Here is a 21,955-nt window from a genome sequence, read left to right as displayed (position 1 = left end):
GCAGACCATCCTTGGCATGTTGCCATTCAATCCCTAGCCAGTAAGCTAGCCCCTGACACTTCTAGCCTCCCTACCACTATGACTAGCATACTTCCTTCCTTCATACTACAACCCATCTCAACTAATTTAATTTTTAAACTCCTAGCTAAACTTAAGCCTTGTACCCCTTAGTGGACCAAATTCCAGCTGAATATCTGCAAAAAGCAGCTAAAGCAGTAGGTTATCCCAATTCCATCCTGATAAACAGAACTATTAAGGAAGGATCCATCCCTGCCATCTGGAAAATCTCACACATCATCCCTCTACACAAAGGTGGGAATTCCAATGACTATTCAAACTATCGGCCCATAGCCCTTCTATCCCCCTTAGCAAAAATAATGGAAAAATGCATCCATCATCAGCTAATAGGCCATCTCACTCAACATAACATACTAGCAAAAACCCAACATGGCTTTAGGCCATGCCACAGTACCACTACTGCCCTTCTATCCTTTACTTACACCATTAATAAATGCCGCAATAACAATGTACTCTCTTCATCTATATTTATCGTTCTAAGGCTTTTGATATGGTAAATCACACCTTGCTTATATATCTACTCAGATCACTTTCCCTAGATTCTCTATCAGTGAAATGGTTCACTTCCTATCTGAGCAACACACAACAGGCTGTGCTATCATCTCACCTGCCAGTTACACTGGGTGTACCCCAGGGCTCCATTTCTAGGTCCCCTCTTATTCTCAGATTTTATTAATGATCTCCAATTAGCTATTCCCAATGCAACTTGTATACAATTTGCAGATGATTGTACTTTAATCTGTACAGCTAAATCTGCAGCTGAACTTCAATCCCAAACCCAGAAGGTTTTTCAAATAGTTGAGACATGGTTAATGAAGAGCTGCCTCCTTTTGAATCCCAAAAAAAAAACAAAGCTCCTCCTCTTTTCTCCTACTCGCAGGTCAACACCTATAGACTTCTCAGTCATCTCTAATAATGGCACCCTCATATCGCCAGACTCTACCACCAAACTCCTAGGGATCACAATCGATAGCAACCTTAACTTTGATACCCATATTAATAACATTACAAAATCAGTTAACAGAAAGATGGGCTCCCTGTACAGAATCAAACCCTTCCTAACACCAATAGCAAGAACTACTACTGCCCACTCCCATCTAATCTCTACTCTTCTGTATGCCTCACCAATATATACCAACCTATCCAAAAATAATCTTCTCAAACTAGCTACCTCCTGTAACAACATTGCTAGATTTGCCATTGGTAAACCCTTCAGAACCCATCACTTTCATAATCACAAGCACCTTGGGTGGCTTGAACTACAGAATCTGCTTCAACTCAACCAACTTACTATTGCACATAAGATCCTTAACCAGCCTAACAATACTCCAATGCTCTTAGACCTTATAACCCCTTCTAGAAATCTTAATGCCTTGCGTTAAATCAAATAAACTCCAAATTAAAATTAATAAGTCTAACAACATGGCAGGAGACTCTCCGTTCTCAAATGCAACTGGGATAAAATGGAACCTTCTACCTAGTGAACTTACGTCCCTTCCTTCCTTACCACTCTTTAAACAAAAACTGAAAATGTTCCTGAAAATACATTGGCTATGCCCTTGTTGCAACCCTGACTAATCAATAATTACTACTACTACTACTACTAACATCTTTTTTCTAACTCTACTCTCACCACTAAATAAAATGTCCTGTACTGCAACATGAAAGCATTTATGCAGAAATGGAAAACTGTATTAGCTTCTGGTGTATATAAATATTTAGCTCAATATATTGCAAATAGTTTTAGGAAATGTGCACATATATTCATCTACGTCTATTTTATGTAACATAAAATTATCTTGCTTGATATGTCTTGGAGCTTTTCTCCCCGGGCCTCTACTGAAAATGGACATGTATCCAGTTGGACTAGCCCGTTCAACAAATGTAAAATAAATAAATAAATTGTTAACAATGACTTCCTATGCTGATAAAAGTTAAATCCCCTTGAACTAGCCCGGTCAACAAATGTAAAATAAATAAAATAAATAAATAAATTGTTAACGACTTCCTATGCTGATAAAAGTTAAATCCCCTTAGGATGATACCAGAAACACAGCCAGTTGTTAAAATCAATCATCTTTTGTTGGTTCTGTGGCATCATTCTTGTTGAAGGTAATATGTTGCTCAAAGCTAGCTTCATACCAATCTAAGATACAAAGAGATCAGTAGTAGTATAACGCATCCTTTTGCACGTACTTCACCAGACACCTGCAGCAGCTGGAACGACCTCAGAGGTTTCTCACCAAGAAGATACAGAGACTCCAAACCATGATCTATGTGAACAGGCTGAAAGCCCTGTCACTTTGCTGAGAGGCAACTTGTGCATGGCCTATAGGGCAATCCTCGACCTTGCCCTAATGGAACTGCTGCACATTCATAAGTCAAATGGCACAAGAGTCACTCTCTCTAGGGATCTCAACCTAACCTGTGATATTAACAAAACATGCTTGAGAGACAGACACATCTCCCATAGACTGCTGCTTCTCTGGAATAGACCTCAAATTCACATAAAACAGAGCTCTCACTGAACCTATTCAAACGCAGCCTAGACAACTGGATGGGAGTCTGCAAATTCATACCTGGGGTGTCACTCATGGACAGGGGTAACAGGTGCTCATCACAGACCCACTCTGTTCATAAATTTGTTCTGTGAGAACAAACGGGGATACTTCAACCCCTTTATCACTAGGTGGGTTGCAAACTGGCTCGAGATAAAACCCATAGTGTGAAAGTAGCTGACTTCAAGTCAGACTGCCGACCATTCACGAGTGGAGTCCCACAGCTTTTGGTCCTGGGTCCTCTCCTGTTTGGTATCTACTTCTCTGAAGTCCAGGCCAACACGAAGAGACTCTGGCTGACAAAGTTTGCAGACGATTGAAAGTTGAGAGCCATTATTAACTCCCCAAGTGACGTTGACATCCTACAGAAAGGCCTCACTGAGACCAACGATTGGTGTCAGAACCATGGCCTTTAGTTCAATACCAAAAAATGTGTTGTCATTCCCTTTGGGGAAAACCCGGTTCCCATGAATTAGTTCAATACCAAAAAATGTGTTGTCATGCCCTTTGGGGAAAACCCGGTTCCCATGAATTACCACATCGATGAGAGTCCACTAAACACAGAAGACATTACTAGAGATCTGGGAACGCAGGTTGACAGGAACCTCTCTTTTGACCACTACATTGCCACTGTGGTCATAAAATCCTTCTATGTGGCACATCTCGTTACTAAGGGTTTTGCATCCAGTAAGAAAGAGGTCATTGTCTCCCTCTACTCTTCCCTCATTAGGCCAATCATCGAGTACAATGCCCCATTTGGCATGTACCTCACTAAACACCTGCAACAACTGGAGAGGCCGCAAAAGTACCTCACAAAGAGGATACTATGCCTTAAACACTTGTCCTATATGGACAGACTCAAAAAACTCCAACTATTCTCCATCTCACATTGCCTACTTAGAGACGATCCCTGCTTGACTTACAAAGCCATGTCTGACCCAGCTCTGTTAGAAATGCTACTTGCTCCAGAGAGCTCAACCTCATTACCACAATCAACAGAACAAGCTGGAGGGACAGGCAGATAACCCAGGGACTGCCCATGCTAAGGAATAGACTCCCCATACATGTCAAACTGAGCACCTCACTGGCCCTCTTCAAGAGAGATCTTGATGAGTGGATGGGAAATAGAAAATTCACCCCGGAGATCACTCCAGTAGCTCTACTTGACAAAGGCACTGGGAACTAAGGTTGGGTGGCACGATGCCATTGTAATCCTATGGGCTAGGCTTGTAGAGGCTCCAGGGTCATTAGCCTAGTACACTCCTATGAACTTGGGATTAACATGGCAAGGCTTGTAATGGCTCTAGGGCCGCTAGCCTAGTAAAGTCCTATGAACCTAGATTACATGAAATGTTTTTAAATACTTGTAACCATTGCCTGACTGAGTCTTCTAGAGGGTCAAATGAGGTCACCTGATCCAGACTTTGTATTCTGTGTCCATTTATTGAGCACTCACGAAGCTCCTTACTGGGCAAAACCTGGCTATTGGATTTTATTATACATATGTATGTCACACATGCTATGCATTCCCAAACACACTGCAATGTACATGTACATAAATTTACATACATGAATGACACACAAAAATAATACATACCAATACAAACTATTTATTTATTTATTTTCAGTTTGTTAACCGCAGAAATCCACTGGGCCATTATGAGCCAGTTTTCACTGGAGGCCCGGGCAGAAAAGCTTCTCAGTACAATTAGTACATTCAACATAGAAATTAAGCACATAGGTAGTACAGCATTGCTAGATACTATGGTAATAAAGTTGTAATATTCAATACAAATAAAATTATACATACACACAAGTATATACAAAGACAGTGCCTCATTCTTTCCCCAACAATAAACTAAACTACTGAGATTGAAGGTACAGTGGTACTGCACAGAGAATTTACAGAAGAGACGCCACATAGAAAGCAGGGGAGTGTGTGTTGATTGAGATAGGTTTTCATGGGGGCTGAGAGCAGGAAGAGTACCAGGTGTAACTGAGGTAAATGTGGAGAGAAGTTTTGACGTGGGCAGGAGTTTGGATTGTTCCCATGGGTAATGGGAAAGCATTCCAGTTTTTGACTAATGAGTACGAGAAGTTGGCCTCGTGGCAGATTAGGCTTGTGAACCTGAAGACGTTGCTGATCTCCCTATCTAAGGGACCTGTTTGGGAAGTAAAAAGAGAAGACAGAACTGAAGACAAGACAGAAGGTTTACAGACAAGTTTGTGAGCAGTAGCAAGTTGCAGATAGTTAAATTAGTTTGGAAGTTCGAGCCATTTCAGGAAGGGAATGGCAGTAACAGTGATGGGAGGAGTTTTGGAGTTTTTATGTATCGATATACATGCATACCTGCACATATTTATCTATGTACACATTTAATATAACATGTTTATATATATATATATATATATATATATATATATATATATATATATAGATAGATATTTATATGCACATACACACACGTGTGTGCGTAAATTATAAAATCTGCACACATTTTATACATTTCTACAATTCCCCATTCAGTGTTATAATGAAGCCAGAACTAGCAAAGGGCATAAAAAGAAACCAGTCCTCAATGGGACAACAGTCCATTTCAGGTCATGTTTTACACACACACACACACGCCCACCCTTACAGGCAATTTAAAGTTTCAGGATGCGAGAGGAAGCTAACACCCAGGTAAAACATAAGACAAAACATACGCCAAGCCAGATGTCTACTGTAGAGTCAAGTGCAGTGAGGCAGCCCTGCCTCCTGATCAGTATCCCCTGAAAACAGACTCTGGACTAGATGAACCCACTCCCATATTAAATAAAATAAAAAAATATATATTCCACAAAAATATTCACTTGCTCAAAAGAAAACACACACACACACACACACACACACACACACACACACACACACACACACGCACACACACACGCACACTCTACAGCAGTCCAGTTTTTGGATTACTGTTGGCCATTCCTTTTAGACTTTTGTTTGTAACAACTACCCCTTCTTTCATTACTAAAAAAAGGCAAGCAAGGGGAAAGGGCTCTTTCTCCTCCCATCACTTCTGTTAAAAACAGAAAACCACAACATTCATGCTTAAAACTACACAGGACCTGAACTACAAATGGTTTATGCAGAAATATCTAATCAGTTGTGTGCTAAAAGAGTAATTAAGAGGCTGGCAGTCCTCTTTACATATAGTACAAAGATCTGAAAAAATATGCAGTGAACACAAGGGGTACTATCACTCCTCTCAACCACCTATGTTACTGAAATGCAACAGAAAATGGTAAAGATGACACTAACTAGCTTTTTAACACAAAACAGCATCACTGTAATACAGAAATTAGACTATATGGTAAAAGTCATGTTACAATCCTGCCGGGGAATGCATTCTTAAAGTGTGTATTAATAAATGAAGTGGACATTCAAAAAATGGTCAACCACAACCAGTAAGATGCTTAGCCTCTAGATACTTTCCACACGGTTGTCTTTAATCTAATGCTGGTCTTTATATACGGCAGCATTCTATTACAATACTCCTGTTTAAATTGCTATAAAGTTGTATACTTGCATGTACGTGCACACTACGTCCAGCAGAAGTAATCTGTGAAAGGTTCACATACCAGAAGCACAAAAACCCCAAAAGAGCACAGCCGTAAAGGTCAAAGGGTCACTTTAGACCCCTCCACCATTTTTGAAAGGATTAGAAAAATTCTCTCCCTTTGAAAACATCTGCCCTCTAAACTGGGATCAGAAAAAATGGAATACTAAACAACTACTACAAAGTTACCAGTTAAAGAACCAATTCAACCTAATTGTACCCTTGGACTAACTCTCTGTCTTTTCTGCAGGACTACACAGCCTTTCTTTACATTGATACACACAAAGACCTTACAGCTTAAGGTTAGGAAAACACAGGTGGGGAATCCTCTCAACAACTGAGGAAACATCTAGGCAAAAAAAGTTTTGCCTGTGCAGGCAGTATTGTCTGGATATTTTGGTACTGTAGTAAGTCTAGTACCTCACAAATGAAATTCTGACTTTTTCCCCACCCGAAGGGAACTAAAGTACGGTTCCATGGGCTGAAGAGCTAAAAATCTCTCTTTTATAACTATGTCCAGCTACAGCCTACAAAGGTATACCTGTAACTATGACGTTTTTATCACCAAACAAAACTAAGAAACCCAATTCAAGGAACTGCACATCAGAACAAGTTACGTTTTAAAGTATACCTGTAACTATGACGCTTTTACCACCAAACAAAACTAAGAAACCCAATTCAAGGAACTGCACATCAAAACAAGTTACATTTTAAAAAGTGTCAGCTCAATATTCTTGGAAGTATTTTCCTACATTAAAAAGTTTATGTTGCTTAAAAAAAAAAAAAAAAAAAAAACATCCAGAACAGCAGCACAAATTCATTACTGTAAAACCAGGAACTGATGTATGCATGAAAACTGCACAAAATAACAAAAAGGCACACTTTTCCAATATTCTCTCGCTACGCCGGAGAATGTTTCCAGCTCCTGTTCTCAATACTTGCAAATATATGCTATTATACAACAACGCCCCCCCCCCATTAATACTCCAAAACGTGCACGCTGATTGGTCAGCGTGCACACTGTAAATCAGTCTTATACGAATGGAAAAAGGCCTAGTCGCCCGGACTTTTTCCATTTGTATAAGTCTTTTTTTTTGGACAGCAATGAAGAACGGAAGAACTCTGTTGCTGTTATCTCATTATGTTAAATGAGTTTAACATAGCGAGATATCTTAAAAAAAAAAAAACGGAGAACTTCCTTTCTCCGTTGCTTTTTTTTAAAGCTGTCTCGCTATGTTAAACTCTTTTAACATAGTGAGACAAGTTTTTAAAAGCAACGGAGATCTTCCTTTCCCCGTTTCTTCCACACACACACAGTTCTGATGTACTGCGTAACCATACGCATGCGCAGTACATCAGAATTGCCGCAGAATACTGGACAGCTGCGGAAGGGCAGCAAGGAGGCATTATTCAATGCCATTATTTAAGAAAAGTAAGTATTTTTTTTCTTAAATAATGTCATTGTGTAATACCAATAACCCACTTCTGGGTGTGGGTAATGCTGGATTTACCCACGGTTGTCTTTGTTTGGCCACTCGGGCTTCGCCCTTGTGACCAAACCACACCAACCGTGGGTAAATCCAGCATTACCCACACCCAGGCGTGGGTTATTGCTTAAATAATCTGTGATTCCCTTAGCCTTCATGTGTTTAATGCATAACTTTGAGTAAGTCACTAAACCAGACAGTGACTTGGGGCAATTATGAAATTTGGGCTAGGCTCCTTAATTTCTTGGACAGTGTGCCTTCTAAACAAGGTTCAGTGTAGTGTTATAGTCCTACTGTCTACAAGTAAAGATTAAACTTAGTGCTGCTCCAAGTCTGTCAAACAAAACAAGCACACTTACAATATTCTGTCTCTATCCAGAAGGGATGTTCAGGGTCAGTGAAGTGTTACAGCAGTACAGCTTACAGGTAAAGGGCTCAGTGCTACTCTAAGTCAGACTGCCAATGAAGCAAGATATAGCCCCACTTACATAAAGCAAAATGGAGCATATTAATCAGAGTAGGTGAAAAATTAAATGCAGAATGTTGTACTGCTGCTTTGGCGCCTTGTTGAAAAAGTCTGTGCAGACTATTAATCTTAACACTATATATTAACTTTGTTTATGCAGTTACTCACAAAATAACTTGTCTATGCAACACGCAACACACACAATACTGTACAGTTTGCAGGTTTTAATGTCTCAGATTAGACAGCACAGATCTCCAGTATACAGATCTAACAAGAAATCAGACCCAACACCATTCAGTTTTACTGTCCTTATATACACGTTCTATGAAAGCAGTCTTTTGATACTGATGTAATGCAGTTTGTTGGGAACTTCCAACATCAGTACTTTGGTATTCACCTGATGTCATTTTGTTGTCAAGCTACTTTGTGTTCTGTTTCAAGGTGAATAACTTATAAGGAGTTGTTCCTGTCTCCAACCCGGTAGGGAGTTGTTCATTTTTTGCACTTGGGCCTCTGGAATTACGGAGTTATCCTTATCAGCATTCCTCCTTGAAGTTGTACCAGATATAGAAATGTTTTGTATTACATACAGCTGGATGACTTTCTACTTCTCAGCTAAGAGCAATTTAACTGACTATATTTTCCTACATATACAGTGGATATATAAAGTTTACACACCCCTGTTAAAATACCAGGTTTTTGTGATATAAAAAAATGAGACCACAATAAATAATTTCAAAAATTTTCCCACCTTTAATGTGACATAACCTGTACAATTCAATTGAAAAAAACAAATCTGTTAGGGGAAACAATATAAAAAATAAAAAATGCACAATATGCTGGTTGCTTAAGTGTGCACACCCTTAAACTAATACTTTGTTGAAGCATCTTTTGATTTAATTACAGCATTCAGTCTTCTTGGGTAGGAGTCTATCAGCATGGCACATCTTGACTTGGCAATATTTGCCCACTATTCCTTGCAAAAGCGCTCCAAATCTGTCAGATTGCAAGGGCATCTCTTCTGCACAGCCCTCTTCAGGTCACCCCACAGATTTTCTATTGGATTTAGGTCTGGGCTCTGGCTGGGCCATTCCCAAACTTTCATTTTCTTTTGGTGAAGCCACTCTTTTGTTGATTTGGATGTATGCTTGCGGTCATTGTTATGTTGAAAGGCGAAATTCCTCTTCATCTTTACCTTTCTAGCAGACACCTGAAGGTTTGGGCCAAAAGTGACTGGTATTTGGAACTGTTCATAATTCCCTCCACCTTGACTAAAGCCCCAATTCCAGCTCTAGAAAACCAACTCCAAAGCATGATGCTGCCACCACCCTGCTTCACCGTGGGGGTGATGTTCTTTTGGTGATGCAAACTGTTGTATTTGCGCCAAACGTACCTTTTAGAATTGTGGCCATAAAGTTCAACCTTGGTCTCATCAGACCATAACACATTTTCCCACATGCTTCTGGGAGACTTGATGCATTGTTTTGCAAATTTTAGCCGGGCCTGGATGTTTTTCCTGTGTAAGAAAAGGCTTCCTTCTTGCAACCCTACCCCATAGTCCAGACAAATGGAGAATACAGGAAATCGTTGTCGCATATAGTATACAACCAGTACTTGCCAGAAATTCCTGCAGCTCCTTCAGTGTTGCTGTAGGTCTCTTGGCAGCCTCCCTGACCAGTTTTCGTCTTGTCTTTTCATCAGTTTTGGAAGGATGTCTAGTTCTGTGCAATGTCACAGTTGTCCCATATTTTCTCCACTTTTTGATGACTGTCTTCACTGTGTTCCATGGTATATCCAATGCTGTGGAAATGTTTTGTACCCTTCTCCTGACTAACGTTTCAACAATGAGATCCCTTTGATGCTTTGTAATCTCGCTGCAAACCATGGCTTTTGCTGTAGCAGGCAACTGAGTAAATATCAAGAAAATCCTACTAAGACAGCTGAACTTTACTTGGGGTTAATCAGAGACTCTTTAATTGATGGCAGATGTGTACCCAAGAAGAATGAATGCTGTAATTAAATCAAAATGTGCTTCAAAGTATTAGTTTAAGGGTGTGCATACTTATGCAACCAGTGTATTAGACGTTTTTTATATTTTGTCCCCTAACAGATTTTTTTTTCAATTGAATTGTACAGGTTATAGGTCACAATAAAGGTAGGAAAAATTTTGAAATGATTTAGCGTGGTCTCATTTTTTTTTTTATTTGAAATGATTTAGTAGTCTCATTTTTTTATATCGCAAAAACCTGGCATTTTAACAAGGGTGTGTAAACTTTTTATATTCACTGTATTGTAGCAAACAAAGTGTACATGCATTTAACTACATATATTTTCTACATATACTCTAGCAAAAGTGTACATGCACCGTTATATTATATGCACTGTTATAAATCTCTAAATATATATATATCTAACAGTAGGCAAATTAAAGAAACTCAATCATAGAAGACCATTACTGAGTAGAGACTATGAAAACACAAAACAAACTTGGAAAATAACAAAAAAGTACAAACACGACCTGGTTACACTCCAAAAAGAATTATTTATTCACAAATAAAGTAAGCGCTTTCGTACAGGATAATACCTGTACTTCTTAAGACAAGACAATACTGAATGCAAGACCTTATATACACTCTCGCAGAATGTAAATCTAATAAGCTCTATCACATGGTCAATTAAACATTAATTACATTAAATTAAAGACCTAGCTTGGAAGAATATAAGAAAATCATTAGAAAATAGATAAATATCTCATAAGTGCACATTAGAAGTATATTTGTAGTGGCTACTTTTCCATTAGATTTATATTCTTTATTTGTTAATAAATAATTATTTTTGGAGTGTAACCAGGTCGTGTTCATACTTTTTTGTTACCATTACTAAGTAAATAGTTTTTCATCTCATGCACTTCAAAAACAGCAACAGTAGCTTCTGTAATGTCAAAGGACACCAGTAAGCGAACATTACTACTCAAAAACTAGAGCACACAACACCAAATGAAAATGTTGCAATATGTGACAAAGCACTGTAGCTCTTAAGTGGGAAAAATGACACTATACGTGGAAACAAGTGCATGAAACTTGTTCAATCTGCACGAAAATGCTGCCTAGTAAATTTAACATGGGAGGCTTAATGTTTTTGTGGTACGTCATGTAGAGATTTATCCAGTATAACACACTCTACGACTTTATCCATTTATTTATTTTGTTATTATTTTGAATTTGTTAACCAACACAGAGCACTTTATTTATTTATTTAAATTTGTTGACCGGGAGTGTCCGACTGGACGTGGGTCCATTTTCAGCGGAGGCCCGGGGAGAAAAGCTCCACAGTAAAATAAACAGACAGTAGTTACATTGGATTACATAGCGATTAACAATTTAACATAGAAATTACTTACAACATATTTACAGATGAAGAACATAGTACATCAGTAGACAACTAGAATCTTTATCTGTGAAGTACATAACAGGCATTAACAAATGTAACAATGAGAAGTTCCTGCTGTATAATAAGTACTAGGCTTATGAGCATCTGAGCTTGCTATCATCAAGGTAGTTAGTGGAGTGGAAAGAAAGGTAGCAGTTAGATGGGGTGGATGATATTAGAGTGGGAGTTGCAAGGGCATAGCCAGCATGTTTTTAGGTGCGCTTTTAATAAAGTTTTGAAGTTGGTGCATGATGGTACGGAGGTAATTGTGGGTGGGAGTGAGTTCCATAATTTGGCTATGGCGCAAGAGAATAGTGCTTCACCAGCAGAGTTATTGGCTTTAGTGATCTGCAAGTGATTTTTGTTGCTGGATCTTAGTGGTCTGGTGGTGCGATAGGGTTGTAGTAGATTCTGGAGGGATGGGACATTTAGTGGATGGTTTACTAGTTTGTGAGCGAGTGAGAGTTGATACCACTGAAGGAGGTGAGGGAGTTCAAGCCAGCCCAGTTCAGCAAGTGAGAGACAGTGGTGACTACAGTAGGATGCCCCTGTGGTGAATTTGGCGATTTTGTTGTAGCAGGTCTCTAGCTTGTTTAGATCACATTGCCTTAGGTTGGTATATACTGGAGAGGCATAAAGTAGGGTGGAGATAAGGTGGGAATTTGCTATTGAAATCTTTGCTGCTTTGGTGAGAAATTGTTTATTTCTGTATAATGCTCCTAGTTTTTTGTGGACTTTTTTTATGGTCATGGATATGTGAATGTCAAATTTTAGTTTATTGTCTATTTCCACTCCTAGCAATTTGGTGTGTTTAGTTGGGTATATAGTGGTGTTGTCTTTTGCTGTGATGTTAAAGTGAGAGTTGTTTTGAGTATGTTTGGTGGGTTGGAAAATGAGTAGTTTAGTTTTGTTTTGGTTGAGTATTAATTGGGCATCGGATAACCATGTTTCAGCAGAGGAAAAGGCTTCCTGTGTGACTTTTTGCAGTTTGGGTAGGGACTGGGCTGAGCAGATGATGGTCGAGTCATCTGCGTATTGGATGAGTGTGCCATGTTTGGTGGCAGAGGCTAGATTACTGGTGTAAACAGAGAAAAGTAGGGGTCCAAGGATGGATCCTTGGGGAACCCCTATGGAGACAGGTAGTTGGGGAGATATGTCATTCTGCCATACAACGGATTGTTGGCGGTCAGACAGGTAACTCTGAAACCAGTTGGTGACTGATTGTGAGAAGGATAGGTTATTGAGGACAGAGATAAGTTGTTTGTGTGGGACCATGTCAAATGCTTTAGATAGGTCTAGGAAAGTAGCAGAGGAGAGATAGCCATTGTTTTTATGCTGAAGGATAGTGTTAGTAAAGGAGAGTAAGGCAGTGGTGGTGCTATGGTTTGGTCGGAAACCATGCTGAGTACTGGAAAGGAGGTTGTTAGTAAGGAGGTAGTGTGAGACCTGAGAGTGTATGCATCTCTCTAGTATTTTGGAGAGTGTAGAGAGAATAGCTATGGGGCGGTAATTGGTTAGTTCTGCAGAGGGTCCGCCTTTGTATATAATTGTATATAAATATAAATGACTTTATATTTGCAGGGAATGACAAAATGCAACATACAAATGTACATTATATAAGGCTGAATATCAAAACTGGCCTAGGGACATAAAGACAATAGATACATGACATTTATACAGACATGACTGACAGGCAAAACACTATATACAGAGTGGATATCCCAGTTGATCTTCTTCTTCTTCTTTCGGCTTTTCCCGGTTAGGGGTCGCCACAGCGCATCATCTGTCCGCTCATGATTAGCAGTGGAGTTTTACGGTGTCGAGTTGCCAGCCCAGCGCCCAACCTTCCACAGAAGGCACGCACACACTCATGCCTAGTGCCAATTTTGAGTGTCCAATCCACCCACAGCATGTCTTTGGGATGTGGGAGGAAACCGGAGCACCCGGAGGAAACCCACGCGACCACAGGAAGGACATGCAGACTCTGCACAGAAGGCACCCCAGCCGAGGATTGACCCAGAGAACCTCTTGCTGTGAGGCGACAATACTAACCACTGCACCACTGTAGCTGCCCATCTCAGTTGATATGCTGACAAAATCACAATGAAACATAGAGTCACAGCAAACTATATGAAGGGAAGTAGGGTAGAAGAAGTTAGGTTATATGACCAGCAAGACAGCAGTTGCATCTTCCCTGAATCCTATAATTCACTTTTAGTTATGTCTTGAATCGGAGTAAGGACAATGATCTTTAAGAAAAGAAAGGAGAGATTCCCGCAGTTTGAGACCTTGAATGGAGAAAGCATGGTTTGTCCACTGAAGCCTCATTGACAAAATGTTTACATTAGGATACACCAGGATACACAATAGCAAGCTCTGCCCCCAGTGTCACATCAGCCGACATTGTAATCATAATACCATACATCTTATCTTTTAAGAAAGGTATGCTTATGAGAAACAAGCTGCTCTTAAAATGATGAGATTAAAAAGACAGCTTAATGTCCATCTGGAGGCTTCTTCCCTCACGCCGTAGGACTACAAGGCAGTTGGACTTAAAATTCTGTATTGCAGGGGGAAGGCAGCCCCATTGTTGGATATGTTTAGGTGGCTTTTACTTACTTTATGTCAATAATACCCTAGATTACATTTTTTTTTTACTTTAACCATCTTAAACATTTTGCTGTTCACAGAATTAGAACATTTAAAAATGTCCCAACCACCATGCTTAAACGGCAACCCCATTGTGATGTCATTCAAGCTGCTACCGCCCACACCTGTGCAAACTAAGATGGTGCAACATAAACACTACACATGCTGCCTAGTTTGGAGGCTTCAGAGGACAGGAACTGAGTGGTTAAAACTACTAAAGCTGCATGTTTGTGCATCTCTGATTAGTCTAGAGGCTATTCGCGAGAAGTTTAAAAAGCTTAAAGGGGAGGAGGAAGTCAGCATGTTGTTTTACAGCTAGCCAGTTAGTATATTTTTTATTTTATTTTCAGTTGCGTCCATTTTCTCGTTGAAGACAATGATGAATGTGGATACAGTGGAGTATGGACAGCACCTGGACATCTTGTGAAAATAGTCTGCTTGGAGTTCTTTGTCCAATACAGAACTGTGAATTAGTAAGTTAGGATAATTGGTTAGCTAATTAGAATTACCAATTAGTTAGGTGACCAACCAGAACATAATAAGTGAGGAGGCAGCAGTATAATAAACATAACATCTTCAGAGGCAAACTTCACTGTACAGGTTCAAAGGCAAGTACTAAGTTAGCTGCTCGGTGACTATGGAGAACACTGGCATGAGCACAACTCGTGTCTATGAATACAACTGCAAGTTACTTTCAGTCCAGTGTTCTCCATTACCTCCACTAGTAGTTTAATTGTTCACTGTTTCATGTCCATAAAGTTTTGCATAAACACATGCATTTTGACTGATGTGCAAGATGTGTTCACGTTTACTTAGGTGGCTAACATAGAACAGACCATATGAAATCCGTAGTTAAGAATGCAGATGCCAGTATCTTCTTACATCTGCTGAAACACATTGTTGAAACAGTTTTTTTTCTCCTATGGTCATAAATTATACTTAAGACATTGATAGTTACATTTAAATTAAATAACCAGTATCACAATAAAAGTATGTATTACTGGGATAATGTGTTTCAAGGAACATAAATGAAGTTTTAATGTTTTCTTAGGTACTTAACATTCAGCATTGACAGGGACCACCACTCTATGCTCTGTACATTTATTTTAGTACTGACAGGGACCACTTCTACAAAAATAAACAAGGAATTACTGAATAACTGTAATCCACAGCGGTTTTACAGTGAACATGAAAAAAATATGAGTGCTGTATTTGTATATGTAATCTTTCCCATTAGCGAAACAGTCCGTTGATACTGTTCAGGAATGTTAGGCAGCAGTGCCTAGCTGTCAAACTATGCTGCTGCCATAACTTTTTAACTGTCACACAAAGACACTATTGCAGTGTTCTAACGTTCATACCTTTTAAATTGTTGGATCATATTTTTGGTCTGTTCCTCTAAAAAATTGTGGTTTTCTGGCAAATGAGTGAGGATCAAATTCACTAAATAATGACAGGCATCAGTGTTTCAAATTTCATATCCTTCATCAATTGCAAGGTAACACAAAACATTTATTCTAGCAACTTTCTAAATTGCTAACATCAACATTTAAAATGTGTTCCTATTTTTGGGGCTTTCAACCCCATTATTTTTGGCTTTCTCCAGATTTCTTGTGCTAAGGGGCTATGAGGTATAATGCTGTATGATGCACACCATTAACAGGGGGCACTTTAATCATTATGCCAACCCCCAACCAGCATTTTTTTTAATAAATCTGACTTTATTGTACCATTTACTATAATTCTGGTGTCTGTTAAAATTGTTTATTTATTACTTAGATCAATTCCTTTATCTATACAGCTGAAAAACTCCATAATTAGACCACATTTAGCTGGAAGAAAGCTGCCTCCTTTGCCTGAGGGCTCATTAATGGGCATATTCTGTCTACAATCAGTAATCACTAAAATAAACATAAACGGACGATAATGGAAGGCATTGGACCGTGCGTAAGTGCACATCCAGAATACAGGGTGTCACTAATACGCAGAGTCCAGTGCTCTCCGTTATCACCTGAAACGGTTTACTTCCGCCAAACATGTTAAAAGTAAAAAGCTTTTTTTCACTGCTGCTCTGCATATCTCCCGGCTGTCCCTGGCATTAATCAAAAAAAAAATCTTAACACAGAATGTTAGGAACATTCGCCATACCTCTCAACTGTCCAGATTGCCTCATGTTTTGGGTCAGCGCCTCATATAATTTGTGGCTTTCTGACAAATCAGTGAGGAGGACTGAATTCTCTAAATAATGACAAGCAGTTTAGTTTCAAAATTTACATCCTTCAGAAAATGCAGAATAACACAAAATATAGCAATATTCTAAGTTTAAAGGAACAATTGTTTAAAATCTGTCCCTATTTTGGGGCATTTGTACCCTCATTATTTTGGCTCTGTCCACGTTTCTTGCAATAAGAGGCTGAAAGCCGTAATGAGGTCACTCGAGAAGTATGAGTAACAATAAGAGATTTTCTTCCCATTATTTTTAAAACTGCCCTTATTAATCAAAGAAATTGAGAGGTGTGGCTGCGATGATACACAGCAGCTCCTAGATTATACGCAACTGTTGTAACGTTCTGTGCGCTACGCAAAAGCACTAGTGCAGTCCCGTGTCCTCCAGTCTCACCTACAAAATTCAGAACAGTTATGTAGCAGCCAGGCTGCTATAATTAAAATTAACCTGCACATCTTATGTTTAGCCGTCAACTTCCAACAACGGCTAACCCCAATTATTTAGTATCATCATCAGACTGAAGAAAAAGTCGCATGCAATTTAAAATAAACAGTTTTTAGTTTATCGCCCTTACCTTCATATTCTTGCTCGTACTTAAATACTCTTATAAAGCAAAGCTATATTCATCCTGCACAAGAATCATGTTCAAATCTCGGTGTAAAGAAAATGGAACTTATTTCACAGTATAAAATACTAGGTTGGCTCCTCGATACCCCTTGACCACCACATGAGTTTCCAGCTGTTTCCGGTCTTTCCCTAAAATGAGTCTGGCATTATGCAAATCAGATTATTAATACTGAAAACCTAAATCACTGGAAGGAATGAATTCTATCATGTTTTTGTGAAAACTGCGGTTAATTAAAGAAACACTGCTATTTCCCTTTTTAATTCATTAGTATGGTTTAAACTGAAGATGAGGCCATTGTACGTTATTTAAAGTGCGTGCATATTTTTAAAATCCATGCTTTCCAAATGATTCTGCTATTCTATGACTACCCGATTCAGCAAATCTGCTTCCGGGGAAGGCGGAGAGTATTTTGAATCTCCGCGCGTGTGAAGGAGCTGAAGTTATGCTGGAGTATAAAAAAAGTTAAAAAATGCATGTACAACTGTATAAGGAAAAACAGAACATTGCCCCAGTGAAAAACTGACAAGGAATGCGCACAGTATTCTGTAATGCATCACCTCATTATGCAGAATGACCCCATATATCTCAGCCCCTTAGCGCAAGAATTTTGGTCAAAGCAAAGAATAATGGGTGGACAAAGGCCCCAAAAAATAGACACAAATTTTAAATATTGCTCTTATCAACTTATAACACATGATGTTAAGTTGTCTATCTCGCCTTCATTCTTGCTGGATGGGTTCGGAGCCGACCTCGGCTCCGACTCGGCCACTCTAAAAGCTCGAGAGTTGGTTCCACCGGCTCGAGGCTCCCCTTATTTCCCACAATGCTAGGCGAGAGTTACCTCAGATCTCGTTTGCCGCTACAGCTATCGAGGTGCTGGTTTTCTACCGGTTCTTGGTAAGTGACTTTCTAGTGTACTTAGTCTATTAAAACCCCTTTAATTTTAATATTTTTACGTATTTCCCTTAGTTTAGAGAAATTCTTATCCCCTTCTTTAAAATTCCTGTTTTTTTCCCTCAAGAACTTTAAGTTCTTCCCTTGGGCCTTCAGGCCTTTTTTCTTTCCCTAGTGGAGAGTGTGTGTTATTTTTTCTTTTAAAACCTAGTTAGTGTTTTATTATATTTTTAATTAGGGTGTAATTAGTGTGTTTGTGACTGTGTGTGTGATTACACCTGTAGTTATGTCTAAAGAAGCAAAGGTCTCCGGATTCAAGAAGTGTGATGCGTGCTGTCAGAAAATGTCTCTGACAGACGCTCACACTTCTTGTGTCTACTGTCTGGGACCTTTGCACCTGCAGGACTCCTGTGCTGTGTGCCATGGCTTCAGCCCCAGGGTCCTGCAGGAAAGAAAAAATAAATTGATTTTAAGGGGCTTACTCAAGCCAGAGGATTCCCTTTCTGTATCTACAGGGAAGCCCTCTAAGGCATCTAGGTCTTCGGCTCCGACTACTGAGCCGAGACCTAAGGTTTCTAAACCTTTGCCTACATCGGCTCCGGCTGGAGCCGATGAGTCTCAGTCCACAGTTTCTGTGGTTCCCTCGGCTCGGCGGAGCCGAGGTATTAAGTTCCGTGTCGGCTCCGACCAGACCTTCGGAGCCGACAACTAGGAAGAGGTCCAGGTCACCATCTCTTGGCTCCGTTCATTCGGCTCCAGGATCTCCCCTGCTGTCTGAACGGAGCCAAAGATCTCACTCCTCTAGGTCATCGAGGCTGTCGGATCATGACCTTCAGAGGGTAGTGAGTCGACTTCTTAAGTCCGAGGCACTGGCCCAGATGCTTCAGAGCCCGACTCATCAGTCGATGCCTGCCCGGTCCATCAATATATTCCTCCTTCGACTCTCTTGAGCTCGGGCCGGGTCGTCGGAACCGAGACTGTGATAGCGTCGGAGCCGATACAATTGTCTTCGGCTCCGTCGTCGGCTCCGATTTCTTCCTTGGAAGAATCTCGGCGCCGGACTTCCCTCATCGGCTCGAGGGGTGAGTGGCATCGGACCCTTGTCCGACCCCCTCTCCCTCTCGGTGCCCGGCGCTGGTGAGTTCGGCTCCGACATCGGCCTCGGAGCCATCACTGTCGGTGCCGAGGGAGGTTCTTAGCTTCTCGGGCGGGGACCTCTGGCTTTGCCTGACAGGGGTGCATTCGAGGTCATGCGGAGTGTGTTAGAGCCTGGCTCTACTCCACAGTCGGCTCCGTCCGCCCCCTCACGGTGCCTCAGGTCAAGTCGACTCACTCCCTCATCCCGGACCGCAGAGAGCCAGCTCCTCAGGAACCCCTGTGGGATTTCATCCTCTTCCGAGGCCTCTCCTGATTTGGCAGAAGAGCCCCTCGGAAGAGGAAGTGTAAGAGGAAACACATTGACTCACCTGAGTCCATCACGTCTGACACAGATTTGGATGATTCTGAGGGTTCCCCGTTCCCCTTCTGAAGATGTCTCATTTGCAGACATACTAGAGATCCTGAAACAGAGGGAAAATTGGCCAGCCCTCAACCCTTCGGAGGATGAATCTGTGTACCTTGAGGCGTTTGGCTCTCGCCCTTCCACCTCCTGGGTGTCTCCCCTTTGACCCCCTCATGCAGGTGGTTGCTAAGAAGGCATGGACGGCTCCTGATTCAGTGGACCCCACTCCCAGGAGGCCCTCCAAGTTCATAACGGCACCAGCAGACAAACAGTTCTTAACAAAAGGAGTTTCTGTGGATGCTATGGTGGTAGCTGCTGCCACTAAGAAGGAGCTAGCTGATCCTTCAGTACCTGTCCATCCACCTAACAAGGAATCTAGGTCCATGGACAGGTGCGGAAGCGGATGTTCTCGTCAGCGACATTTACCATGCGTTCGCTGAACTACCTATGCCATTTTACTCGTCTTCAAAGGGACTTGATCAAGGAAGCGAGTGAAATGTTAAAGGACCCTACAGCTGCGGGTTTTCAAGATAAGATGAATACGCAGCTGGCTACCCTTAACTCCATAACCAACTCCTCCATGCGCCTTCTCTCTTACGCGGCTGATGGAGCGAGTAGAGCCACAGGGACAGGTGTGGCCTTACGTAGGCATGCCTGGATGCGGCTATGCAATTTTGCGGACCCCTTCAAGACGTCTTTCACTAACTCCCCGTTTGATGGATCATCTCTCTTTGGTTCTCAAGTGAAAGAAACCTTGACTAGGTGCGAAACTGATGGCAAGACCCTTTCTGCCGTCGGAGTCCGTTTTTCTACTCCTTCTAGGCCTTACCCCAAAGGCCAGAAAGGTGGAAAGATGTGGTTCCATAAACAATCTCAAGGGACTTCGCCTGACGCACAGAGTCGTTTCCCCGCCAGAGGCAGAGGCGGGAATAACAATGGTAGACGTCACCCTAGGGGCAGGGGGGGTCCACAAAACCAGGGCAATCGGGAAGCCTTCCCTGACAAGCCCTTTCAGCATCCCTGAGGTGTTGCCCGACTGCCCACCTTCGGAGGCAGTCGGGGGAAGATTGTCACTGTACCCAGAAGCCTGGCTATCCCTGACTCAAGACAAATGGGTACAGTCCATCATTTCCGAAGGCTATTCTATCCCCTTTCTTCGCATTCCAAATCAATCAAAAAAATCCCTTCCAGATGTTCCACCCGCTCAAAGGGATCTAGCGGTTTTGGAGATTTCAAAACTGCTTACAAAAAGAGCAATTCAGCCAGTTCCAGCAGACCAGCAAGGATCCGGAATCTACTCAAGGTTCTTTTTAGTTCCAAAGAAAACAGGGGACTGGAGACCAATTTTGGATCTCAGTATCTTGAACAGATCAGTCAAGAAAACAAGATTTCGGATGGTCACGCTGCAATCCATCCTTCCCCTTTTGGGCAAAGGAAACTGGATGTGCTCTATAGACCTTCAGGATGCGTACTATCACATAAAATGAACAGGCGCTCCAGAAGATTCCTCCGCTTCAGGCTGGGAACCAGTCATTTTCAGTTCAGGGCCCTGCCCTTTGGTCTCACCACTGCCCCCCAGGTGTTTACCAAATGCATGGCAGTGGTAGCTTCTCACCTGAGACGACAAGGATTCCAGGTGTTTCCATATTTGGACGACTGGCTCCTCACAGCTCCCACCAAGCATCTCCTTCTGATGGCCAGGGATTACACTTTTCGCATTTGTCAAAAGTTAGGCATTTCAATAAATTGCGAAAAGTCTGTTTTGTCGCCTTGTCGTACTATTACTTTCATAGGCGCAAATCTAGACACAGTAGACATGTTTGCGAGACTAACACATCAGAGAATAACAGACATTCACAAACTGGTCTCACTCCTTTTCAACAACAACAGAATCAAAGCCAGATTAGTTCTGAAAGTGTTGGGAATTATGGCGGCGGCCATACCTCTGCTTCCATTAGCCAGATTCCATATGCGGATCCTTCAATGGATGCTCTTTACTCAATGGTCATACCAGGAACTTCCAATGTCTCACACCATTATGATCACGCAAGCGTGCAAAAATCATCTCATGTGGTGGATGTCTTCCCCTCAGCTCTTGTTGGGAAGACCCTTTGTTCCACCCCCTCCGGTTGCTACTCTGACAACGGATGCCTCCCTGATCGGGTGGGGGGGGCATTATCAGGGCAGGACGGTCCAGGGCACATGGCAACCAAACGAATGCCACTTGCACATAAATGTTCTGGAGATGAGAGCAGTGCTTTTAGCGTTGCAAGCCCTTCAAGACTCTCTTCCCTTGGGAACGATTGCATTCCAGACAGACAATATGTCTGTAGTGTGGTACATCAACAAACAAGGCGGAACCAGGTCATATACCCTGTGTCGAGAAGCACTCAGACTGTGGCAATGGGCGATTTCTTCTCAGCGGTTTCTGAT

General features: G+C 41.3%; 1 protein-coding gene across 1 annotated transcript in view; it reads right to left on the bottom strand.

The window, feature by feature from the left end:
* The window catches only part of LOC122815935 (protein ZNF783-like), a 362,214-nt gene extending 344,933 nt beyond the window's left edge, over positions 1-17,281 (bottom strand). Inside the window, exon 1 of the mRNA XM_044088804.1 lies at positions 17,074-17,281. Within this exon, the coding sequence (XP_043944739.1) occupies positions 17,074-17,079 (6 nt within the window). The 5' untranslated portion in view covers positions 17,080-17,281. The remainder of the gene's footprint in view (positions 1-17,073) is intronic.
* Between the last annotated feature and the right edge of the window lie 4,674 nt (positions 17,282-21,955).

This window comes from Protopterus annectens, chromosome 1.part1, assembly GCF_019279795.1.
Source record: "Protopterus annectens isolate FY-2018-M chromosome 1.part1, PAN1.0, whole genome shotgun sequence".
Taxonomy (NCBI): Eukaryota; Metazoa; Chordata; order Ceratodontiformes; family Protopteridae; genus Protopterus; species Protopterus annectens.
Note: the sequence above shows the minus strand (reverse complement) of the source record. Positions and strands in the feature narration are given on the sequence as shown.